General features: G+C 59.8%; 1 protein-coding gene across 5 annotated transcripts in view; it reads left to right on the forward strand.

Moving 5' to 3' along the window:
* Positions 1-18,619, forward strand: part of SRCIN1 (SRC kinase signaling inhibitor 1) — a 65,056-nt gene that overhangs the window by 11,938 nt on the left and 34,499 nt on the right. For 2 of the 5 annotated variants that reach the window (XM_032428506.1, XM_032428507.1), the window contains one exon: positions 12,296-12,597. In XM_032428506.1, coding sequence (XP_032284397.1) covers positions 12,296-12,597 — 302 coding nt within the window. Of the gene's footprint in view, positions 1-4,695; positions 5,386-12,295; positions 12,598-15,762; positions 15,862-17,993; positions 18,083-18,619 lie in introns of those variants that run through there. The other 3 variants (XM_032428505.1, XM_032428504.1, XM_032428508.1) reach the window with 3 other exon arrangements.

Consider the following 18,619-nt stretch of genomic DNA (forward strand, 5'->3'; position numbering starts at 1 on the left):
TTTGTTGAGTGAATATATGATCTCACATGGGCTAAGCATGGTGCTAGACACTTTATGTGTTTGATTCTTCCCATCTTCCCAAGGCAGGCACTGTTTCCCCACTTTGTCATTGTGGAAACTGACAGCCAAAGAAGTAAAATGACTCCGTCAAGATCACACCTGTGTGAAAGGGCCTCGGCAAGATTTGAGCCTTGGCTTGCTGTGTCATTCCTGCTGTCTGGTCGGGGGCACGTGGACACATGCGTTCGGTCCCTGCCCTGGGCGGCCAGTGGCCACCTGGTCGACACGCGCCGCATGCCCTGTGAGGAGGCAGGACTGAAGGAGGTGAGGGCTGCAGAGGCTGGGAGGGAGCAGATGCCCCTCACCCCAGCACACCCCTCCTCCCTCAGCTTCCGGTCCCATCCCAGCAGCCTGGGGATGGTGGCGTGGTGACAGGTGCCGAGCTGCAGAGATGATAGCACTGCTGATTCCCCCATAATTACTGTCTGATGAGATGCCAGAATTAGCCACCACACGAGCATGGGATGCAGATATGGGGCACGGTGCGGGGAAGCAGCTGGGGGTGAGGGGGCCTCTCCTTCTGAGCCTGGGACCCTCCGGCAGTAGGGCAGGGTCAGCACTGGGGAGGAGGAAGTAGAATAGAAAGGAGGAAGCACTGTGTGGTTAATATGCATCAGATATTATCATGTGGGCTGTGGTTTTCCAGTCCTCAAAGTTAGGCGTGCCCCTGAGATGGCTGGCTGCCGGACGGGGCATCAGGGGCCTCAGGCCACTAACCGGAGACTCAGGCAGAGCAGGCTGCCCAGGCAGACTCCCAAGTACACCCTTTGGTGCCTAGACCTTGGCTCTTCCTCGCTGGGGCCGTGGGGGATATAGTTGCAGGGAAGGGCTGAGCCCAGAGCAGACTCCCACATTAGCAAGGCCAGGCACCAGAGGACAGATGGAAGTGCCTGGAAGGAGTGGGCCGGTTCAGCTGACCTTGCCAGAAGAGTCATCCAGCCCAGGCAGGAGGAGTCAAGTTGGTCCCCGAAGTTTGAGGTCAGGGAGGCCTGAGAGTTAGCAGCAGGAGATAAGGGAGGTGCGTTCTGGTCCCAGAGCAGGGCTGGGTATGTCCTGGACACTTGTTACCCCGGCACACATGCTGGGGGCAGGGGGAGGGCTGGTGAAGGCAGAAGCAGAGAGGGGTTGTTTGGGCTGCTCAGACCTCATCACACCATCAGAGCAGTTTTGAAGGCCACCGACTAGGAAGAGTGGTGACAACATGGGGCTCACCCAACAGAAGGTAGCGCAGATGGCTGGGGGGGCTAAAACCAGGCCACAGAAGGAAGGATCTGAAATGTTGGGCTCAGAAGAGGAGATTCAGGTTCTGAAGCCCCCGTCCTGCTCTGAAGGGAGAGGTCGTGACCTGCCCCTGGGTCCCTCTGAGGGCTGTGGGCATAGACGCTGGCTCATTTTAGGGAAGGAGGAACCCCACATGATGATTGATGACTTTGGAGGTAATGAGTTCTCCATTCCTGGAGGTATCCAAGCCCTGGCTGGATGGCGTTCCTGAGGTCGGGAGGGTTTCCAGTTCCCCATGGCAGGCATTGGGAGGACTCTGTACCCAGCTGAAGTGTGAGAAGGTAGGGCCCCTGGAGGTTCTTTCAGGACTGTGGGACCCCTTGCCAGCCTGGGCGTCTGTGGCGCCCGAGCAGCTCTGCTCCCTGCCCCTCCTCCCTCCCTCCCTGCCCCGCCCTGGGGAAGAGCCCCCGTAGATGTAGATCTTCAGCTGGGAGGCCTCCCCTGGGGAGGATTGTGCCGAGGGGCTCTGTGCCTCATCCAGGCGGAGGGCTGCTCCAGTATTACCCTCTCAGGGACTTGGGGAGCACAAAAGAGGCTCTGGCCCACGGACTCAGGGATGCCTTGGTGGCAGGGTCAGCATCCCCCTTGGGGCAGTGGGTGTACAGAAATGAAGGGGACCTGGGCTGAGAACCCCCACCGTCGAGATGAGGTTCCTCCACTTCTCAGCTCTGACCCCGGACAAGGTACTCTTCCCGAACCTCCTGTTCCTTGCCTGTAAAGCGAGAGAGAGCAGCCTCCCAAGGGGACCCTGAGCACTGAGTGAGCACCAGCCGCAGAGCCCTTGCAGACTATCTTGAGTGTCCATGGTTATGGGGGTGGGGGGTCACTCAGGCGGCTCCGTGTCTCCCACAGCACCAAGTGGGCCTGGTGCTGAGCTTACCCCTCATCACTTCAGAGGGATGGGCCGTTTACTTGAGAAGAGAAGGTTGGAGTCTTCGAGTCTTGCAGATGGAAGGGGAGACTGTTGATTGCTTCCTTCCAGCCTGTGGTCCACCTTCCTGGATCTGCTCTGGTGGGGGGTTCGGGTAAGGCAACAGGGAAAACTTCCGAAAGATGCCCCTGGTATCTGATCTGGCTTCCCAGGTCAGGCAGGGAATCTGCTGAGTCTCCCGCCTTCTCCGGACCTCCACCCTCCCGAGTCTCTTGGGCCCTAACCTGGTGTCCCCAGGGTGGGGGAGGGATGGGATGCAGATTTGACTGTTTGTTCTCTGTTGGTTTGCAAGGCAGTGGAGTAATTAACCCATGAGGTGAGGGCTGAGCCTTGGAGCCCAGTGGCCCAGGCTTCACCTTGGGCAGCAGGTGGAAGTGGGTCAAAGGCACACAGGCCCCTCCCCTTGGTGGAGGGGGCTGAGCACCTGCAGAGGTAGAGCAAAGGCAGAGGCTGCCCTGTCCTTGTCCTTGGCGTTGCCTTGTTGGTTCAACAACGGTCCGAGTGGAGCGGTCTTGAGGTTCTGGACCCATCCCTCTATTATGTGAACACTTTAGCAAGGAAGCCCTGAACTTGGCAAAGCAGGAGACGGGCCAAGCAAGTCGCTTCCCTGAGGCGTAGCTGGATCCAGGATAGGCAAATGTCTTGCACTCCAGGCTGGAGATGGATTGACCTGGCAGTTGAGCGAGCCTCCGGATGCGCTGCGGTCTCTCCGGGGGTCTTAAATGTACTGTGTGCACACGGCACGGGGTGCTGCCTGTCCATACGGCGTCTGGGATGGCAGACGGGGCGGTCAGGGTGGTGTCTGTGTGCGGACCCCAGTCCTGCCCGGGCCTGGGTGTGCCCCTCTGCATGTGCTTGCCTGTGGGGGGCGCAGGTGAGGCAGGTTGTGACTGGGCCCATGTTGGTGAGCAGGTGCTGGGCGCCTGGGCGTGCACCGGGGTGCACAGGTATGAGGCCGGAGAGCAGAATTGTGTCCCTGAGCAGCTGAGCGTGAGCTTGGCATCTGGAGGTACCAGGACCCCGGTTGCTCTGGTGGCTGAGGGAGCTGTCTGGGTGCTGGCAGAGAAAGGGCCTTCTAGGGGGAGCCTGACCCCAAGAAGGATGGTGTCTCTGAGGAGGATCTGGAAGGATCTGGCCAGTCTGGGGCTCCTGCCCAACATTGATGAGGCGCTCACTGAACACTGGCTACTGACAGCTTCTGTGGGAAGATGGGAGTGATGGATGGGGCTTCTGCCCCTCACCTCCAACGGATTGGGGTCTCTCCCCCCGGGAACAGGAGGTCCCCCTCTGGGCATGCTTTCGGCCGGAGGCGACTTCAGGGGCGTGGTGCCTTTGTCCATGCTCGCGGCCCTGGCCACAGCGCCCCGAGGCCCGAGCCCCCCTTGGGAGAGCAGGAGCTCTGGCAGCCACTTCAGAGCGGCAGGGGAGCTGGGGGACAGGTGCCTGCCTCCCTCCGTTCCCACCCTCCCGTGTTCGCTCCTTCTCTTCCTCTCAACCTGTGTTCCTCTCGGCTGCCTCTCCAAGGAGATGCAGAGCTGACAGGACACCTTCCCTGCGCGCGTGATGGTGGAGCCGCCTCGCAGGAGTTAGCGTGTTCCCGCGGTGCCATGTGGGCCCACGCCAGGGCCGGTCCCAGCTTTTCCAGCAACAGCTTCAGACTGAGGGGGACACACTCCCTTCTGCATCTACGCCCCCTCCCTTCCCAGGGAAGTCAATTAGCCAGATCTTCATTAGTAGCTAAAAATCAAAACCGTACAATGCTGGGTCTGATACAACTCTGACAGTGGAATAAAAGGAAATCAGGCGATCGGGCAGATCAGGAGGGAACTGTCCCCCGTTTGCCCCCTAGGCTGGTGCCTTTGTTCAGTGCACAACCTGCATGCCTGTCTACTGGGTGTTATTAGGTTTTTTTTTTTTTTTTTTTAAACAAATGAGAGGACTGAGACTCAGGGAGGCTGCTAACCTGCTCAAGGTCACCCAACTAGTCAGTGGCAGAGCTAGGTTTGAACAGAGCTTTCTCATTTTCTCCTCCCCAAATTCAGTGATTTTTGGTAATGTCATAGCTTTGCCTGCTTGCGGTGGGGGGTGGTACAGGGAAAAGAGGGCAAGCAGCTGGCTTGTGGCCCTTTTGCAGGGAGAGAGTCTTGTTTGAGGAGTGTGGTCAGGGTGCCATGTGGGGCCCCTGATTTCTTTGTGGTGAGCATCCCCCGGGGCTGGGGTGGGTGCCTGGGGGTGTGGCCCGCCATGACCCTCAGCTCTTCTCTCTGGGGCTCAGGGTGCTAGGCCATGTTTTCCACCTTGCTGCTGATTCCTCCTAAGGAGATGGTTAGTCTGTGTCCTCCTGGGGCCTGCGGGCGCCCCCCTGGCAATTGCTTTCTGGGAAGTGGCATAGTGGAATGGAAAAATCCTTGTCCCTGGGGGCCAGGAGGCCTGGGTTCCACTTCTGGTTCTGTTCCCAGCTCCCGTATGACTGGGTCAGGTCCACTCTCTGGGCCTTGGTTTCCTTCCTATGAGAGGCATTTGGCTGGAGGAAGAGCAGAGAGTGGCTTTCAAGATGCAGGCAGGGGTACACAGAAGAGTCTGGAGATGTCACTCCTGCCCGCTATGGGGAGGGGACTCCACAACCACACAGAGCCAAGGCATGAGTCAGTCACAGGCGCTGAGTGAGACCAAGCCTGGTGTTTTTGATGGCCCCCGGGCCCCCCCCCCACTGCTGAGGTGGCCTGAGGGTCTTCCCCAACCCCATCTGAAGGGAGTGGTTGCTCTACCACCGAGGAAGCCTCCAGTCTGAGGGAGGAAGCAAAGGCCTTGCACCGAGGCTTCTTCCAACCTAATGAGGCAAACAGGGCCCTACACTTAGTGCCCCCCCCACCCCGGGCGAGGAGGGGCAGCCTGTGCCCCGAGCCTGAGAAGCAGCAGAATCAGCAGGAAAGGGTCTAGAGAGGGCTGGGTGAGAAGGAAGAGCCGGCAGGGGAAGCATCTGGCTGGGGCGGCGCCTTCAGGGAGCCCAACACCCGTCCTCTCGCAAATTCTCTCTCCCTGGGGAATGCCCCAGAAGCTCTGCTGGGAGCACCCCGGACCCAGGCTCCCACGCAACGGCTCCTCCTAGGCAGGTGAGCTCTCCTTCCCCCAGCCCCGAGGAAGTCCTTTCATTCGATTCCTACTCGTTTACCAACTGAGTAGCCTTCAGTGGGTTTTAAATCTACGCAGATTGGTTTGTGTTTTTCTGCCGGCCTGACGCTGTGACTGGCAGTGCCCAGCACCCTCCCCTGCCGCCCGGCTCCCTCCGGAGCTCCCTTGTTCCCTGCCCCACACCCCTCCTGAGTCTCCATGCCCAGCTTCCCTAGGGGCTGGGGTAGCAGAGCTCCCTGCGCGTGGGGGTGGAAGGGCCCTGTGGGCACGGGCATGGGCCACAGTCTTAGTCCCCCTCTTCCCTACCCCCCTGCCCCCGCCCCAGCGCAGGGGAAGGGAGTCCGCCTGGTGACTCCGGTGAAATCACTCAACCTCCCTAATCCTCAGTTTCCCTGGCTGGACTGCAAGGAGAATCAACCTGCCCCAGGCCCTTCCCCATGTGGCTCTGGAGATCAGTGCTGGGGGTTGGGGAGGAGGCATCAGCCAAGGGCTGCCCTGCCTCTGACATGCTCTTGCCTTGCCCACCTTCTCTGCACTACGGCAGTGTCCAAGCGGTGGTCCATCTAGGGGGGATGGGCTCCACCTGGCCTCCTCCCACTTCTCTGTCCTCCCTCTGACACCTGGCAGTGGGGGTGGGGAGGAGAGCCCACCTTCCCCAGGGACCCGGGGATGACAGCTTGCCTGGCCTTGCCCCTGCCTCCCTAGTGCCCCTGCTCCTAGGCACCAGGAAGTCACCTTTATTTTTTTTTTAAGATTTTATTTATTTCACAGAGAGACACAGCGAGAGAGGGAACACAAGCAGGGGGAGTGGGAGAGGGAGAAGCAGGCCTCCCGCCGAGCAGGGAGCCCAACGCAGGGCTCGATCCCAGGACCCTGGGACCATGACCTGAGCCGAAGGCAGACGCTTAACAACTGAGCCACCCAGGCACCCCAGGAAGTCACCTTTATTGTCTTACCATCTGCTCCATGCTTTCCAGATGGCTCCCTTCCCTCCCAGGCCTCCTTCTCATGGGTTTCCCGCCCCCATCCTCTCTGACCAGAGAGGCTGTCCTGAGGTGTGGGGTTCCTGGCCCCCACTCTGGGCCAGGAACTGGACATGAAGCCCTGTCCCTCAACCTTAGTCCAGCTCCCTCTTCCCCTCCAATCACCCTTCTTCCCGTGGCTGCCCCCACCTCCGAGGCTCTGGTTGGAGTGACAAGGAGACTCAACAGGGCGCTGGGCATTAGCAATTTGGGGGGATATTACACAGGAATGTTTACAGAAAGGCAATTGCCTGGAAAATGACCTTGGTTGTTGTGGTATGGGGCGGAAAAGATGGTTTTGGAAAACAGACACAGATGGGCTTCTGCTCCAGGGACCTACAGACAGACAGCGGGGGCTGAGGGCCACGGGCATGCGAGGAGCACAGAGCCAGGGGCGCCCAAAGACAGAGAGGCCGCCTCCTTCGGGGGGGGGGGGGCAAGTGATGATCACCTCACCTGCGCCAGGTTCCTGGACCCTCTGCCAAGCTTGACCTTTGTCCTCTGGCCTCTGACCTCCCAGCACAGTGTTCTTCTTGACTGCGGCAGGCACCCAGCAGGATGGAGCTGCCAGGCACAATTGAGGGTGGCAGCCGCCTCGGGGCTCCTCCTGGGTGACTTGGACTCCTCTTGTTTGGCTGCAGATGGGGGCGGGGATGTGGGGCGGCAGGGGGAGCCTCGAGCTGCATGTGCGTGTGTGTGTGTGTGTGTGTGTGTGTGTGTAAAGCACTTTAGGGTCTGAGCCAGGCCCTCCACTCTTCCAGCAATCTCCGTGCACCCCTTCTCTTGCCTTTTGCCTGCGGGCCTCACGGGATCTAGCCCCGGGGATCTGTGAGCTCCCTGAGCTGGTGCCCAGCCCCCATCTCAGCCCAGGCGATGGATGGGGCACACTGGGAGCCTTCTCAGGCCTCATCCAACCTCCTGATCTCTGTGGGGACAGGGAGACAGGGACCTAAACTCTGGGTCTTGAGCTGGGGGTCCTCACAGACGGGGCCCCAGAGAGAGACCTCTCTTTTCTGGATCTTGTAGCTTCCTTTTTCTTCCGTCCACTTCCTCCCCTTCCTTGCTCTTCTTCCCTCTCCCCCCCCTTTCCTCTTCTCCACATTCCCTTCCTCTGAAGATGATGTCATGTGTGAATGTTGCCCAGTGGCAGCCAGAGGACAGAATAGTGACATCTGGGGTAAAGACACGAGGTGGGGTGGGCTTGGTGGCTAATGAGATGGTGTCACTAAAACTTGGGGATCTTCATTCTCATCATGAGTTACAGTGATCTCATGTAAAAAAATGCAGAGGAGGATAAAAATAAATCAGGCTCATAAATAAAGGTGGAATTTGGAACTGGCGGAACATTGTCGCTGTCTTCCCAAGCGCCTGCGCCTTTATCCTCGGCCGGCCACTGGGGGGCGCCCACCTCCTCCTGTCACCCCAGCCTCAGGTGTGTGTCCCTTCGCCCGGGGCCCAGGCTGGGAAGGTTGAGCTGAGGGTGACAGAACCCCCTTTCCCCACTTTTCCGCCCCCCTCATTCTGAGCTGGATTGCACCAGTCTCGGGCATCTTCTCTGGGGCTTGGATCTCCGACAAGACAGTTATGATTGGCCTTGCACACCTGGGTGACCTTGGACAGATGGTAACTCCTCTGACCCCAACCTCTCTCTCCGGCTCCCCCAGCCTCCATCTCTCAGGGGCCTTCAGTGCCAACCTCCCTTCCCCAGTGTACCCCAGCTCGGTTCCTCCTCCGCGGCCTCCCCACCCCTTCCCCTTCCCTCAGAGCCACCTGCCCTTCTTTTCACCTTCAATTCCCACGTCCCTGCTTACCCCCTCAAGGCCTCTCTGTCCCATCTGTCCCCTCTGCCACCCCCTCAAGACCCCTGCCCATATGGACGCCTCACCGTCCCTGCCACTGAACGGGAAGCGTTGGTCTGCTCAGGGCCAGGGTGTCCAGAGCCTGGTCTTGCTAGATTGGAATCGATCTCTGGCACTTTTCCCTGGGCTGCTCAGTCTGGGGAGGGTCAGGGCCGCTCTGGGGACTCAGTGGTGGCTGGAAGCCTGTCTTGCTGGGGCCCAGGAGCCGATGTGCCAGGAGTGCCTTTAATTCAAAACAACACACTTTCTCCTCCGTCGTCTTGCCAGCTTCTCAAGGCCTGCGAGACAGGGGCAGGGTTTAGAGGGGAACATCCCCATTTTACAGATTAGTGCCCTCAGGCTCCGAGAGGGAAGAGATTTGTTGACTGAATGAGTAACTAAATGAAAGGCTAATCCAGGGTCCCTCAGGGAAGGAGCTGACTTGAAACCCAGGGTGTCTCTGGCCTGGGGTTCTTTTCCTCCCAGTGCACTGACCTCGAGTGCCTGTGACTCAAAGACAGAAGCTCATGCCTGAGTCCTCTGAGCCCCACGGGCCTCCTTCTCCTAAGGGTAATAGGATGGCCCTGCAGCCCAGAAGCCCAGGTCAGTCCTCCCAGTCCCCTGGGGCCCTGCAGAAAGGAGTGAAATAAGCACAGAGCAGGAGCCTCACCTCTTCCCCCCTACCCACCCCCACCCAGCTAGTTTCTGTCTTTGTTAAATAAAGCTGAGGATCTCAAAGGTTCTTAAAGAGATGCTAGAGCTTTGCAAATCCAAGCCCCTCCTTCCTACCACCCCTCAGAGTTAGCAGATTGTCTCTCCTGCCCCTCCTGCCCCTCTCTCTGCCACCCTCCAGAATCCAGCTCCTGCCTCACCCCTGCCTCCTCCCTCCACCCATGCCTGGGCACCTGAGGGCTGAGCCCTGACCCCAAGAAGGCAGGGACAGTCCTGGCTTTACTCTCCCCCACTCCCAGCGCCGCGCCCGCAGTGGGATTTATGAGACTGCAGTCATAAATAGGGCTGCAAGAACCCGTCCACGGTCCCCTCCACTGAGCGCTCTAGCAGCCCGGACCCCTCCTTGCCAGCCTCGCCTTGCCGCTTGAACCAACATGACCCCTGGATCTCCCCCAGTCCCTGCTGCTCTCTGCCCCAGCCCAAACTTGCTGAGATCTCCCACTAGGAACCAGGGAAGGAGGTGCCAGCACGGAGGGTGGGGATGGGGATGAGCAGCTCTTCTGGCTCCCAGAGGGCAGAAGGGCGGGGGGGGGGGGTGCGAGATGAGAATTGGAGACCTGTCCCCTGCACCTGTGTGTGTCCAGAGCCCTTAGAGGGCACTGTGAGCCTGGCTGTCGGGCACAAGGAAGGAGATCCCTCTGGCTCCGGCTGGGCTGGGCCAGACTCTAGACCTGGGGTTACAGCAGCAAAGCAGGCGGGCAGAATCCGCTCCTGCCTGGGCAAAGAGGGGTCTCCTCCTGTTCAGTTGTACCTAATGCAAATCTCCACAGGTGCTGAGAGTAAGTGGAAGAGAGAGGTTAAGGGTCATGGGAGGCAGCCCCCTGACTCTGGTTGGGGCTATTTCTCCGGTGCCTAGAGCACCCCCATCTTAGCCTCTCCTCCTGGATGATTATTCAGGTGACTCCTTTCCAGCCACATTCACTGGGACCCTGGACTGCCACCAAGCTCCTCAAGGGCAGGGACTAGGCCTTCAAGACAATGGTCCCAGGGTTCCCAGCCCCACTCAATCAAGGGCCATCTTTGAGAATTTCCTCCAGGTCAGGGACCCTCTGCACCATATTAACTCAATGTTTTTCCTTAACTCCCTTTGAACCTAAATAAATTTACTTAAAAGGAAACCTTATCTCTTTACCTTCCCAAGAAATGATATCCATGAAATCAGTGGTTGGATCTTCTATTTGGGGTTTTCCTAATCCTTATGAAAATAAAGGTATAAGTATTAAACTGTGAAACAGTGTCCCTCCCAAGGTCCATTCTTGTGTATCTGGACCTCACTTTGGGAAGCATGCCGGAGGATGATGACTGCAGCGAGAAGGACAGATGCCTGGGGGGGGGGGGGGGCAGGAGGGACCTGAGACCCAGTGCCAGGCTGGAGAGGGGGCAGATGAACAGAGACGAACACCTAGTGCCCTGTGGTGATGCCATTGTTCTGTCAATAGACGTTGGTGAGAAAGTGTGGTGGGAGGGGATGAGGCCAACCTAATAAATATTGGGGTCAAATCTAGCCTTTACCACTCACTGTGGCTTTGGGCATGTCACTGGACTTCCCTAACCTCGGCAGCCCCATCTCTGAAATGGGGCCACAATGATAACCCTCCCCGCCCCCCAAAAGGGTATTGATGGCCATGATGATGGCGGTCAGTCAGGCCTTTGGAAGCCATGGAACTCGGTGTCTGTGGAAGCGATTCTTCCCTTAGTTTTGGTGGGAGGTGCTGGGTCCTCAAAGGCTGTCCCCCAGATCTACATGCCTCAGCCACAGGCTCAGGAGGCGTGTGTGTGTGTGTGTGTGTGTGTGTGTGTGTGTTGGGTGAGGGGTGGCTTTTCCTGAAATGTGGCTGAATCTCTTCTTTCCCCCTGTGGCTCACAGGAGGTGACTGAGGCCTGGCAGCAGGCCTAATGCACGGTGGATGTGTGGAGGAAGGGGACCAATGAGGCATGGCAACTGGATGGAACATGGCTGGGTCCCAGAATCCCCAGCCTCCTCTTTGCCCCACTTGGCCCTGCGAGTCAGCCCCTGTGTGGGGGTGCATTTGTCTGCTGCAGTGCCCGACGGCCCTGGACCTAGGCTATACTTGGGGGGTGCGGCTTTGAGACTGGTGGATGGTGGGGCTGGGGGTATGCTGGGGAGACTGTGTTTGTCTCCCAATGGGGAGACACCTGGCACCTGCTGTGGGTGACACCATGCCTGGCATGGGTGGCACTCTGGAACCCTGTCCCCTACTGGGCTGTGGAAAAGTCAACTTTGAGGCTGGAGGGTGGGAGACAGCAGGGCTGGGCCTGGTGAGGTTAGGAGCTCAGGGATGGTGGGCATATGGGAAAAGGATTCAGAATTCTGCATGGGGACCTCAACCCCCGGCCTTCTCTTTTTTTCTGCTTCTGTACTGTCCTTTGTCCCCTGTGCGTCCCTTAAAGGTCTTGAACTTGTGTGTGTGTGTGTGTGTGTGTGTGTGTTGGGAGGGGAGACTGAGGAAAAGGAGGGCAGGGGGAGGGGAGGGTTCCGGGGGGAGGGCTTGAGCTGTTCTGTCTGCTTTCTTTCTCCTTTGAGTTTGTCCCAAATCCATCTCTCTCTCACTGTCCTCTCTGTGCCCAGCCTCCCCTGTCTGTCCATCTGTCTGTCTCTGGGGAGGGAGGGAAAAGGGAGGGTCCCATGCCCCAGACCTTGGGCCTCCATCTCCTTGCCATCATTACTCCTGCCTCCGGTATCCTAGTCCTGGCCCCTTTCCAAGCCAGTCCCAGCCTTTAGGACAAGTGTGTCCTGGACATTCTAGTCTGAGGGGGGAGGCTTGGGTCTCCCCCTGCCCCCAACACGCACACACACCTCTCCTTAGAGGATGCTCATGAAAGGAAGACTGGGCAGGCTCCTTTCCACATCTTTCAGGAACCATCTAAAGGAAACGCCCCTTCCCTCACCTGTTCACACCAGCCGTAGGAAGGAGGAAGGGGATGCATGGCTAGAGATGTTCAGGACCCCTGCTTCCAACCTCTCCTTGGCCTCAAAAAACAGCACCTCACCTGCAGTCATTACCCTTCCAAACGAAGAAGAGCACGAAGCCAGAGCACGAAGCCGGACCCTGCCCTTGCCCCCCAACTTCCTTGGAGCCCCTCCCCCTGCTGCCTCTTCGGTCCCCTAGTTGGGGGGTGGACAGCCCCTCTCATCTCAGCCTGGCGCCTCTTGCCCCGAGTTAGGCCTGCCCGTCCCCCGCTCCCCCCCGTCCCCCCGCAGTGACCCCCGGTGAGGGCTGGGCAGCCCCAGGCCGGGCGCCCCGTGACCCCGCCGTGCCCCCTCTCCCCTCTCGCAGATCCGGAGCGGAGCAGCCCCCCCATGCTGTCTGCGGACGATGCGGAGTACCCGCGGGAGTACCGGACCCTGGGGGGCGGGGGCGGCGCGGGCGGCGGGGGCCGGCGCTTCTCCAACGTGGGGCTGGTGCACACGTCGGAGCGCAGGCACACGGTGATCGCCGCCCAGAGCCTGGAGGCGCTCAGCGGGCTCCAGAAGGCGGACGCCGACCGCAAGCGCGATGCCTTCATGGACCACCTGAAGAACAAGTACCCCCAGCACGCCCTGGCCCTGCGGGGCCAGCAGGACAGGATGCGTGAGCAGGTGAGTGGGGGCCGGCTGTGGGCTGGGGAGGGGTCTGCCCCGTGCTCCCCTGCCCCCGGGGCCCTGATTCGGTGGGGCGTCTGAGGAGAGAGCCCGACAGAGGGGGAGTCAGGGAGTCGCCCTGGTTGGCCTTTTCTGGAGTCTGGGGAGGAAGGGAATGGGGGCTCAGCTTCCTGACCTCTGCCTGCAGTCCCGGAGTTGGGAGCACTGGATGGAGCAAAGAGGCAGAGGGGCGGTTGGACTGGGCTGACGGGCAGGAAAGTTGTCCTGGAGGCCAAAGAAGTGGTGGGGAGGAGGAGGGGACCGTCTTGGGGACTGACTGTTCCCAGCCTGAAGGTCCGTCCCGCCTGGAGCTGAGACTCCCGGGGTGGCCCCTCTGTGACACGGCCCTCTTGGGAGCCTCAGTAGGCTGGATCTGCTGTGCCCCGAGCCCCTTAAGAACAGAGCCCAGAACTCCTGGGGCCTTTACCTCCTCCCTCCCTGTCCCCCCACCCCTGCCAAGACTCGCTGTGTGACTTTGACCTAGACGCTGCCTTGGTTTCTCTCCTGCCATCAGTAAGGCTTACAGAGGAGTCAGGGTGCCTGCTTCTGGACCAGGGCCTGTCTCCTTCTATCTGGGGTGGGATGCTTCCCTTGTAAACCTCTCCCAAATCCTTGGGTTCCTGGATGTACCTCTCCATCCAAGTATGACTTTCTTGTCTGTAGGAAAGTTCTTTCTTGGGACAAGCCTTCTGCCTACAGTCCCACATTGGTGAGATGCCTTGATGGCCTAGGAGACCCAGGCCTCGTCCGCTCGGGGAGAGGCAGAGGAGGGGAGGGTGGTACATCCCATCCACACTATTTCAGTCGGGCCTGGGGGTGTCAGTCCCTGCTCCCACACCTGTTTTGCTCCATCCCCCTTTCCAGGGGCTGCTGGGTGTGGCTGGGAAAGGGGAAGAGTGTCCCCACTCCTATTGTCACAGCAGGGACAAGGACACATTGGCGCACTTCCCCCCTGATGTCACCTCCAGTTCTGTCTTGCTTTTGCCTTTTCCCAGCTTCCGAGTCCTCCTGGGAGCAGAGTTCTGATTGGAATAAGGGAGAGTTGCAGATGGAGATATGGCCCTCACCCTCAGGGAGCCCCTCTTCTTGGGTTCCTTCTATGTGCTCTGGCTTGGGAAGAGGGGGCAGGGACACTTGTGATCTGGAGGGGGTGAAAGGATGCTTACACTGAAGTAGGAGGGGCACAGTCAGTTGGGAGGGGGTTTAGAGAAGGGAAGACCCAGTAGGCAGGCCTGGTCAGGAAAGGCTTCCTGGAGGAAGAGGTACCTAAACTAGGCTTAGAAGGATGAAAAGGGTCTGAATGGGCATCGAGGAAGAGAATGCTATTTTAGAAGCTGGGATATAAGAGGTGAGCATGGTCCTGAGTCGTCTGGGGGCAGGTACAGAGCCCACCTGGCTGGTGCTGAAGGCTCAGGGTGGGAGGCAGTGGGAGATGGGGGGGCAGACTGGAAAAGTGGGGCCAGATGGTGGTGGCTAGGAGGGCTGTGGTTGTTTTTGGGTGGTGAATAGGAGGGGGCAATGGGGGGGGAGGCAGAGGAGGAGAGGAGGAAGAGAGTGTGTTAGGGAGATGAAGGGAAAGGGATGGGGGACTGGAGAGAAGACTGAGCAAGGCTTGTTTGCTGACTGGACCGAGGAGCCAAAGACAGAAAACCTCGGTAGCAGGGAGATATCGGTGCCTAGGGGAGAAATAAGGGGGTGGGAAGGAAACATTTGGAGGATGGGAGACAGGAATATGGGAGGTGAGTTTGCAGAGCAGGGAGAACATTGACCAGGATGCCCATTAGGCGCGCCGTATGTACAGCCCAGGACTCTGAAGGGACAACAGCTTCGGGAGGAGATCGAGTGTGCTGATCAAGGCAGAATGGCAGTGGGACCCAGGGCATAAGCGGGGCCGCCCGGGCATAAGCGGGGCCACCGGGGCATAAGTGGGGCCACCAGGGCAGAATGGAGTCTGACTGGGGAGAAGGCCATGACAGTGGGAAGGAGGAGCCAGGAACATTCTCTCCCATCATGAGGAAGAGGAGAAAGGCCCAGGAGGAGGATGACCTGCACTTCAGAAGTCAGCCCGAGGTGAGGGGGAGAGAGAGAGAAAGAGCCATCAGGACTGGCTGGGATCTGTGGGTCCAGAGGATACCCCTCATCTCTCGTGGTGTGGCGAGGTAATGGCCCGTTTCAGGGGTTGAGGAAATTGGAGGTGGCGAGAGAGCACGACGGGCGCAGATCGGTCTGGGAGGTTTGGCCATAAAAAGATGAAGACAGCGGGGGTGATGGCCTCAGGGGGCAGCAGGCCTGAGAGGGGAGGTGTGGGTGCGCTGGAGGGCCTCAGAAGGTCTGGCATGGTCCCCTGCACAGATAGACACTCAGCAAATACTTAGTAGATGAGTCAAAGCACAGCAATTCGCTCACAAATTCATTCCTTTGTTCATTCACTCATTCATTCCCTCCGTTAAGAGTGTGAGTGGGTAGGACCTACAGCGGTTCCCTGGCCGGGGAGGGCCCGGCGCCTAAGGGTAGTGCCGGCTGGGTGAATGGCAGTGGAATGAATGAAGATGAATGAATTTGGGGATGCCGAGGGGGGGGCGAGGGCCTCGGGGGAAAAGGTCCTGGGGGAATCAGGAGGTGATGGGTTTCAAGCCTTACGTGTGGTGTGGCCCCGGGGTGGGAGTTGACAGGGAAGAAGGAGGTGCTGTCACTGCAAAGGCACAGGGAGGTGAGGACCCCTGCGGAATGGTTCCCGTCTCTGTGAGGTAGGAGGTGACATCTTCAGAGCGGAGGGAATGAGGAGCTGGAAGAGCAGACAGGTGAGGAACGGCTCCCTGGCAAAGTGCACAGGGAGCCTGTCAAGAAGTGAAGAAAAGGAATTCAGGAGTATCTGATGGAGGAGGCCTTCTCCTGGGCTCAGAGAGCCCCCAGTCGGACAGAAGAGAAACATCCAGAAACAGCCCAGGGGCTCTCGTTAGAGATCCAGCCTCGGGAAGGGACTAGCGAGTGTTGCAGGTCCCTCTGGGGTGTGAGCTCTCTGCCAAAGCTTGTCCCAGGAATGTCCCTCCCCGCCCCGTCACAGTCCCCCAGCGGCTCCTGCCCGCTCCCCCTAATGGGGTGTCCCCCCCTTCGCACACACAGGTTGGCGGCTGGACCGTGGACCCCGTGTGCCTCCTCAGCTCCCTCTGCTCCCACCTCCATGGCGACTCCGCCCCGTCCGGGGCTGGCCAGCCGGCCCAGGTGAGTCACCCACTGCCCCCAGGCCCCCCAAGCCCCTGGCGGAGTTTGGCTTTGGGGAAGACTTTTTTTTTGGAGGGGGGATATCTAGGATTTTAATTTTGCATCCCTTTCTCTTATGTAAGAGCCCCCCCCCCCCCATTCCAGGAGACTCCTATGCCCTGTACTCTCCCCGATTGTCTAATTCCTACCACTGCCTCCGCAAAGGTTTGGCTTTGGGGAAGGAATTTTTTGAGGGGGAATACTCAGGTTTTGAAAAAAAATTTTTTTTGGATTCTTTTCTCCTTTAAACAGGAGTACCTACCCCACCCTCATCCCATCGGCTTTCAGGAGACTCTTTTGCTCTGTACTCCGTTCCCACCCCCACCGTAGGCCACCTCACTCCCATACCCCCCACCTCACGCTACCTTTCCATCTCTGAGCCGACCCAGCCTTCCCCTGAGGTCTTACCATCAGGAAGTTCTTCACAATGTCTATCACCCTTCTTGGTATGTTCAAGGCTTAGTTTCCAATTTGTAGAGGACTTTGGCATCTAGCCATTTGTTCTGAATTTGTTCCTTGAATCCTCATCAAGCCTCAGTTTCCCCTGATGGGAAGACGGATCTCAGCTTAGACAGGGGTACACTTAGGCAGGGCTTGGGCTCCCAGCTCAGGCCTGGACATTGCCATGGGAGAAAAATAGGCATCTGGGGCCCCAACAGGGAGGAAGGAAAAGGGAGTCTGAGTTGCAGCCAGGGAGGGGGCACACCCTGAGGGGGGCCTTGGCTTGAGGGTGTCCAGCTGTAGGAGGCAGACGAGATGTAGAAACAGGGAATCCAAGGGGTAGCATGGGTACCAGCTTCACTTCCTCACACACCCTCCTGCCGCTGGAGACAGGCAGCAAGGCTTGACTTTTTCAAGGAGAATTAGAAGGAAAGACGTGACAGCCTAGGAGAGGACAAGGCTCCAGAGCACGGTCGTTTTAGCGGAGCGTAACTCAAGTCTGGCAACAGATTGGCACGCTTGGCATCACCCACAGGGCATTCCGCCCACTTCTCTTCCTGGCTTTCAGCCCCATCTTGACTGCACTTCGGGGAACAAAGATGTGTCTGCCCCCCAGGGCTGGACGGCAAATGGAACAGACTTGTCCTGAGTGGCCAAGTGCACGTGGAGACCAAAACAGGGCTGCGACGGGGATGGTGATGGGGCAGCAGACAGGTGTGATGTGCCTGGGGCATACGGAGGCCCTCTCCAGATGATGTGTCTTGGCACTAGATATGGTTGCGGTGACGGAAAGGCGTGAGGATGAGCTTGGTGAGCTCAGTTGTCCCAGGTCATGGGGCTCTAGGCCTGTTTGCATCTGGTATTTGCCCTGTTGGGAGAAATTCCTTATGAGTGTGAGGAGACCCTGGCCCCAGGGCTTTGTGATTACAGAGGAAAGTGGCCGTTCATAGGATTTTGTCATCACTCGCTGCTTGGTGCTTATCACACTTCTCCATGGCTGAATCTGAAACTCCTTTATGTAAAGTGCAGGATCAGAGAGGGTCAGCAAATGCCAGAGTTGCACAGCAGAGCAGGATCAGAGGCCATCAGGGAAGCTCAGGCATCCTAGGCCTCCCAGACTTGGCTGGGAATTGAGTCACAGGAGAGCTGAGGAGGGGGGCGGTGGCCCCTGAGACCCTGATGGGGAGAGGCCATGATCTCGGAGGGTGACAGGTCGGGAGACAGGACACTCTCCTCCCCCCCCACCCCCCACCCTAGGCCAGACCTTTGGGAGTGGGAGGCTGAAGAGGACCCTGGGAGAGGACCAGAGGCTAGATTCCAAGCCGCAGCCCCTCCCCCGCTTCCAGCAGGCGGCCTAACCTCCCCCCCTCCTTCTGCAACCCGAGTCCCGGGCGGCGGGCCGGCGTATCGGGTGACCGCGGCGACGCAGCCACCAGCCTCCGCTGATCCTCGGCGGGGCTGCGCCGGCGGGGCCGCGCCAGGGGAGGGGGCCGGAGAGGGGATGTGCTCGGCGGCGCGCCGCGCAGCGCCAGGTGGAGTCGCGGTTACCGGGGCGACCGGGGCCCGGGCCGGCTCGGCGGCGGCGGCTCTCGCACTGCAGCAAAGGGCACCGGCGGCGGCTGCGGAGGCGGCCGGGGGAGGGGAGAGCCGGGGCGGGTGGGAGTAGGGGGCCGCCCTCCCTCTCCCGCCCGACGCGGGACCTGGGGCTGGGGGCCCCCCGCGCGTACACCTGTGGCCGCAGGTAAGGAGGAGCGGCTGCGGGGGCCGGGGCCGCCGCCTGGGGTTCCGCGGGCGGCGGGGCACGGAGATGGGGGCCAGCTCCGCTGCTCGGAGGGGCGGTCCGGGGGTGGGAGGCGCGCAGGCCGTTGCGGTTCCCGGTCCCCGAGAAACGCCCCCCTCCCCCCACCGCGTTCGCCGCCTTCCGCGTGGGCCGTCCCCCCAAAATGCGGCGGGCGCCCCCTCCCCCAACCTCGGAAAGGCATGACCTTCCTGGGGTGCGCCCTTGCCCCCCGGCGCCGCGCAGGTCCCGCAGCGCCCCCCCCCCACGCACTCTGCATTGGGGAGGGGTAGGAGGTGAGGGTGGCGCTGGGCACCCCTGAGGGGAGGGTCGTGCACGTGCGTCGTGGTGGGAGGCTGGCCACGCGGGGGCACGTTAGGTAGCCCCAGCCTGGGGGGGCGGCTGTTTACGTGGACGCGTGTTCACAGGAGTTGAGAGGTGGGTGTGTGCGCCGGGGCACGCGGAGCCGGGGGGATTCAGGAGCCGGAGGTGCGACCGATT

Source organism: Phoca vitulina, unplaced genomic scaffold (genome assembly GCF_004348235.1).
Source record: "Phoca vitulina isolate PV1807 unplaced genomic scaffold, GSC_HSeal_1.0 scaffold40, whole genome shotgun sequence".
Taxonomy (NCBI): Eukaryota; Metazoa; Chordata; class Mammalia; order Carnivora; family Phocidae; genus Phoca; species Phoca vitulina.